Source organism: Rana temporaria, chromosome 5 (assembly GCF_905171775.1).
Source record: "Rana temporaria chromosome 5, aRanTem1.1, whole genome shotgun sequence".
Lineage (NCBI taxonomy): Eukaryota > Metazoa > Chordata > Amphibia > Anura > Ranidae > Rana > Rana temporaria.
Window position 1 is genome coordinate 421655816 of NC_053493.1, and position 6927 is coordinate 421662742.

Consider the following 6927-nt stretch of genomic DNA (forward strand, 5'->3'; position numbering starts at 1 on the left):
CTATGCCTATCACTTATGCCAATCAGTGCTGCCCATCATTGCCTCCTCATCAGTGTCACCTATCAGTGCCCTTTTATGCTGCCTATCAGTGCCCTTCTGTGCCGCCTATCAGTGCCCTTTAGTGTAACCTCAATAGTGCCTCCTCATCAGTGCCCACCAGTGCTGCCAATCGGTGCTCATCAGTGCTGCCAATCAGTGCCCACTAGTGCTGCCAATCTATGCCCATCAGTGCTGCCATTTAGTGCCCATCAGTGCTGCCAATCAGTGCCCATCAGTGCCTCCTCATCAGTGTTACCTATAAGTTCCACCTATCAGTGCCCATCAGTGCAACCTCATTAGTGCCCCCTCATCAGTGCCCACCAGTGCTGCCAATCAGTGCTCATCAGTACTGCCAATCTATGCCCATCAGTGCTGCCAATCTATGCCCATCAGTGCTGCCAATCAGTGCTGCCAATCAGTGTCCATCAGTGCTTCCTCATCAGTGTCACCTATCAGTTCCGCCTATCAGTGCCCATCAATGCCGCCTATCAGTGCCCTTCTGTGGCGCCTATCAGTGCCTTTCAGTGCAACCTGATTAGTGCCTCCTCATCAGTGCCCACTAGCACTGACAATCAGTGCTCATTAGTGTAGCCAATCAGTGCTCATCAGTACTGCCAATCAGTGTGCATTAGTGTTGCCAATCAGTGCCCACCAGTGCTGCCAATCTATGCCCATCAGTGCTGCCATTTAGTGCCCGTCAGTGTTACCTAAAAGTTCCGCCTATTAGTGCAGCCTCATCAATGCCTCCTGATCAGTGCCCATCAGTGTAGCCTATCAATGCCCATCAGAGAAGGAGAAAAATTACCTATTTGCAAAATTTTATAACAAACTATGAAAAACTTTTATTTAGTTTGTTTAGCAAAAAAATAAATGAAAAAAAACACCCAGTGGCGATTAAATTCCAGCAAAATAAAGCTTTATTTGTGTGACAAAAATGATAAACATTTGGGTACAGTGTTGCGTGACCGCGCAAGTGCCATTCAAAGCGTGAGATCGCTGAAAGCTGAGAATTGGCCCCGGGCAGGAAGGGGGGTGAAAGTGCCCGGTGGGCAAGTGGTTAAATAGCATCAGGGCTTCATCCCCATGAAAATATCATACAGAGTAGGAAGATAATAACGACAATAATAACAAGGTAAATGCCCATCTACTATATTCAGAGCTTCGCTTGTATTTGGAAGATGAGGCTCTCGGCTTCCACATCCTGGCGCCGCTTTTGTTTCGTCCTCGGATCGATTCTCTCCGCTTCCGACTCCGATGTTGACAAACTGACCCATTTTGAAGTAACAGTAGAGGGGCGTCATCACCATTGCCTTTATGATTTCTTTAACCTCTTGTGACCCCACATTCCGCTCAGGTGCCCTTCCCCCACCTTGCCCTGGTGTCTCCTCGCGACCTTCTTTGTCATTTCCCAAAGTCCTGACCTGAGCCGGCGTTGAATTCTGGAGAAACAAAAGGAAAAATAAATATAAACGCCTGATAAAGAGACAATTGCGGATCTAGTTATCATTAACCACTTCAGCCCCGGACCATTATGCAGCTAAAGGACCGGGGCCCCTTTTTGCGATTTGGCGCTGCGTCGCTTTAACTGACAATTGCGCGGTCGTGCGACGTGGCTCCCAAACAAAATTGACGTCCTTTTTTTCCCCACAAATAGAGATTTCTTTTGGTGGTATTTGATCACCTCTGCATTTTTATTTTTTGCGCTATAAACTATTTTTTTTACTTTTTGCTATAATAAATATCACCAAAAAATATATAAAAAAACTATTTTTTTCCTCGGTTTAGGCCGATACGTATTCTTCTACATATTTTTGGTAAAAAAAATCGCAATAAACGTTTATTGATTGGTTTGCGCAAAAGTTATAGCGTCTACAAAATAGGGGATAGTTTTATGGCATTTTTATTAATATTTTTTTTTTTACTAGTAATGGCGGCGATCAGCGATTTTTATCGTGACTGCGACATATCAGACACTTTTGACACTATTTTAGGACCATTCACATTTATACAGCGATCAGTGCTATAAAAATGCACTAATTACTGTGAAAATTACACTGGTAGTGAAGGGGTTAACCTGTAGGGGGCGCTAAAGAGGTTAAGTGTTCCCGAATGTGTGTTTCTTACTGTGGGGGGGCGTGGCTGGGCGTGTGACGTCACTGATCGTCATTCACTATGACAGGTTACAGATTGAGAAGCGGGGGCTGTAAATTTAGAAGCGGGGGGGGGGGGGGGATTGGGTGCCACGAATTGAGAAAATTGAGGAGCGGGGGGAGCTGCCGCCGCGAATTGAGGTCAGAGGGCTTTGGGTGCCGACGAACGGGAATGCACATATCTAGAAACCAGCGGCGGTGTCCGGCCCATTTTCGGTCACCGGGTACCTGAATTACAGTGGCGGGGGTGTTTTTTGGAAGCACCTGATTCAAGCCTTTGGCTCTATTAGGCGTCACTTTCACACCCCCCACTCGGCTCTTACATAATAAATACCCGTGTGCCCATTCCACGTGGTTGGACTAAGTTGTCCTAAGGTGGCCTTTCTCAGTCTTTTCAACACAGAGGAACCCTTGAAAGAACTTTCCGGTCTCAGGGAATAATGGCCCCGATTCACAAAGCACTTACGCCGACGTATCTCGAGATACGCCGCGTAAGTGTAACTATGCGCCGTCGTATCTGTGCGCCGTGCCCACAATCTTAGATACGCCTAAAAATTGGCTTCCTACGCCGTCGTATCGTGGGCGCATATTTACTCTGGGCGCATTTTCCGCTCCCATTGATTTTCTATGCACATATGCAAATGAGGGAGATACGCCGATTCATGAACGTAGTTGCGCCCGGCGCATATTATACGTGGTTTGCGCAAGTCGTACGTCCGGCGTAAAGTTATTCCCCATATAGGAGGTGCAACTCATGCAAAGGTATGGACCAGGGAACACAAGCCGCCGTATCTTTTGTTGTTTACGTTGTACGTAAATACGGCTGGGCGTAGGTTACGTTCACGTCTTAGGCAGTGATTCGACGTATCTTAGGCAGTTGTTTCGACGTGATTCTGAGCATGCGCACTGGGTTGCGGCCACGGGACGGCACATGCGCCATTCATTTTAAGTACTTCTATGGCGCTTGGCCCATCATTTGCATGGGGTCACACCTCATTAGCATGGCTCACGCCCACTTCCACCTACGCTGGCTTACGTCGAGGAAACCCAGCGTATTTTTAAGAGCGAGTGCTTTGTGAGTCCAGTGCTTGCCTCTGTGCGTTGCGTCGGTGTAACGTATAATCAATACGCTACGCCTGCAAAAATATGCGCTGATGTATGTGAATCCGGGCCAATGACTATAGGGCAGATTCTCGTACATTGCGGCGTAGCATAGCGTAAGCTATTTACACTACGCCGCCGCAACTTACTGGAGCAGGTGCCGTATTCTCCAAGCACTTGCTCCGTAATTTGCGGTGGCGTGGTGTAAATGGCCCGGCGTATCCCCGCGTAATTCAAAGGGGGCGGCTTGTATTTAAATTAAACGCGCCCCCGTGCCGAACGAATTGCGCATGCGCCGGCCTTAAACGTAGGCCACTGCGCATGCTCCGTACTATGGCGCAAATACATTGGTTGCGACGTGAACGTAATTAACGCACAGCCCTATTCGCGTACGTATAGGGAAAAACCTGACGCTGTCCCGATGTAAAGTTACCCCTCATATAGCAGGGGTAACCTTACGCTTACGGAAACAACGTAAACTACGGCAAAGCGGCGCAAAAACGTTCGGGAATTGGCGTATCGGCTCATTTGCATATGCAATGCTGAAATCGACGTAAAAGCCACCTAGCGGCCAGCGTAATATTGCATTTAGGATCCGACGGTGTAAGTGACTGACACCAGTCGGATCCTAGCCTAATTCCGGCGTATCTTGTTTTAAGAATACAAAACAATGATACGCCGGCGGGATTTTCGAATTACGCCGATGTATCTGTAGATACACTGGCGTAATTCTTTTGAGAATCTGGCCCTATATCTACAACCCATGATACATTAGTGTGATGGTCAGAGGCAGAATTTGCTCATTGCTCAAGAAACCCCCAGGAACCTCTGAGGAACCCCGATCGAGAAACCCCTAGGAACCTCTGAGGGACCCGATCGAGAAACCATTAGGAACCTCTGAGGGACCTGATCGAGAAACCCCGTCCTAAGGCATGGATATCATTTCTGGGGTATCTTCCTGACAACCATTAGATCTGAAATTGGAGACGCTAAGAAGCATCTTCAACATTACAGAACAAGTCTAATAAATGGGACCAACTACTACTAGATATACCAGTGGATGCTGGTGCTCAACATTTTTTGGGGGGTGCAAACAAATAAAAAAAAAAAAAAACGATTTCAGCCTCACTGTGCCCTTCAAATGCAGCCACTGTGCCCATCAAATGCAGCCACTATGCCCATCAAATGCAGCCACTGTGCCATGCCATCAATTGTCGCCACTGTGCCATCAATTGTCGCCACTGTGCCATCAATTGTCGCCACTGTGCCATGCCAAATGCAGCCACTGTGCCATCAATTGTCGCCACTGTGCCATCAATTGTCGCCACTGTGCCATCAATTGTCACCACTGTGCCCATCAATTGTCACCACTGTGCCCATCAATTGTCACCACTGTGCCATGCCAAATGCAGCCACTGTGCCATCAAACGCAGCCACTGTGCCATGCCATCAATTGTTACCACTGTGCCCACATCAATTGTTACCACTGTGCATGTGCCCACATCAATTGTCGCCACTGTGCCCACATCAATTGTCACCACTGTGCCCGCATCAATTGTAGCCACTGTGCCTGCATCAATTGTTGCCACTGTGCCCACATCAATTGTCCCCACTGTGCCCACATCAATTGTCCCCACTGTGCCCACATCAATTGTAGCCACTGTGCTCACATCAATTGTCCCCAGTGTGACCAAGTCAATTGTAGCCACTGTGCCCACATCAATTGACCCCACTGTGCCCACATCAATTGTCGCCACTGTGCCCACATCAATTGTTGCCACTGTGCCCACATCAATTGTCGCCACTGTGCCCACATCAATTGTAGCCACTGTGCTCACATCAATTGTCCCCACTGTGCCCACATCAATTGTCCCCACTGTGCCCACATCAATTGTAGCCACTGTGCCCACATCAATTGTCCCCACTGTGCCCTCATCAATTGTAGCCACTGTGCCCTAATCAATTGTCCCCACTGTGCCCACATCAATTGCCCCCACTGTGCCCACATCAATTGCCCCCAATGTGCCCACATCAATTGCCCCCACTGTGCCCACATCAATTGTAGCCACTGTGCCCACATCAATTGTAGCCACTGTGCCCACATCAATTGTCCCCACTGTGCCCACATCAATTGTAGCCACTGTGCCCACATCAATTGTCCCCACTGTGCCCACATCAATTGTCCCCACTGTGCCCACATCAATTGTCCCCACTGTGCCCACATCAATTGTAGCCACTGTGCCCACATCAATTGTCCCCACTGTGCCCTCATCAATTGTAGCCACTGTGCCCTAATCAATTGTCCCCACTGTGCCCACATCAATTGCCCCCACTGTGCCCACATCAATTGCCCCCAATGTGCCCACATCAATTGCCCCCTCTGTGCCCACATCAATTGTAGCCACTGTGCCCACATCAATTGTAGCCACTGTGCCCTAATCAATTGTCCCCACTGTGCCCACATCAATTGCCCCCACTGTGCCCACATCAATTGTCCCCACTGTGCCCACATCAATTGTCCCCACTGTGCCCACATCAATTGTCGCCACTGTGCCCACATCAATTGTCGCCACTGTGCCCTGTAAAATGCTGCCAGTCAGATTGCCCCCCTGCCCGGCACTTACCTTTCTGGGGTCAGCCATGCTCCTTCCACGGTCCCTCGATGTCTTCTCCCACCCTCGATGTTGCTTCAGCCAATCAGGCTACCGGTAACCAGAACCGGTGAACCTGATTGGCTGAGACGCCTGTCAGTGTTAGCCAGGGAACGCACCCCGTGCGTCCCCTGGATAACTATTTGGAAGCCGATTTCAGCCTGAGGGCTGGCGCTGGCTCTGATAGGCACTTCCACAGCCAACCAGCTGCCGTTATTCAGATGGCCGGCGCTCACCAGGGGGCCGGCCATCTGAATAGTGGGCGGCAGCAACAATACATAGATTCATGCAATGCATGAATCTATGTATTGTATTCAGTGGTGGTGCAGGAGAGAGAAGGGGCGGCGCTCCTGCGCCCTCTATGGACGCACCGCCACTGAGATATTCCATGACCCGGATAAATGAGAACCTTCACACACATGTGGAAGATCCTCTCCAGTCCTCCCTCTGGGATGATTTCAGCAACTGAACCCACCTGTAGTTTTCTTGCACCAAGTTCTGTGTGGTCCCCCGGGGGACTTGGAGTGGCAGAGATGGTGGGAGGTTGCTGTGTCCGGTTCTCCATACTGTCTTTCTTCTGTACAGAGAGAAGAATTGTCCTCCGTTTAAAGTATTTGCTTCTTCCTCCTGCACTGGGCTCCTTATATCCTTCCCCTGGGGATGACGAGGGGTGTGACAGATTCCTAAAAATATCTACACTTAATTTGCCTATACATTCCTCCGCCTTTTCTGGGAAGGATAATTGCTTCATACTTACAATGTAGGGAAACTATCACCCAACTAACAACTATTGCCCAACTTGTGGGCTCCCTACTTTTTGAGTTCAGATGGACTTTAACTAGTTCAGCTCTTTGGACCTGCATGGTATACCCACAGGTAAAAACAGGTTCACACCCGTGGAGCTGCCCCATCACTTTTGCATGACCGATGCATGTTGGCCCTCCCGCCATGCTTCCTGGTGGTTTTCCGCTCCTCCAGGGTGTCTT

At 49.2% G+C, this 6927-nt stretch overlaps 1 protein-coding gene across 1 annotated transcript; it reads right to left on the reverse strand.

The window, feature by feature from the left end:
* Positions 1 to 938: 938 nt before the first annotated feature.
* Positions 939 to 6707, reverse strand: LOC120941691. Its single transcript, XM_040355247.1, has 2 exons — positions 6417 to 6707; positions 939 to 1478 (listed from the first exon to the last, which is right to left on the reverse strand). The coding sequence occupies exons 1-2, from the start codon at positions 6690 to 6692 to the stop codon at positions 1107 to 1109; spliced, it is 648 nt and encodes a 215-aa protein (XP_040211181.1). The 5' UTR covers positions 6693 to 6707; the 3' UTR covers positions 939 to 1106.
* Positions 6708 to 6927: the final 220 nt, after the last annotated feature.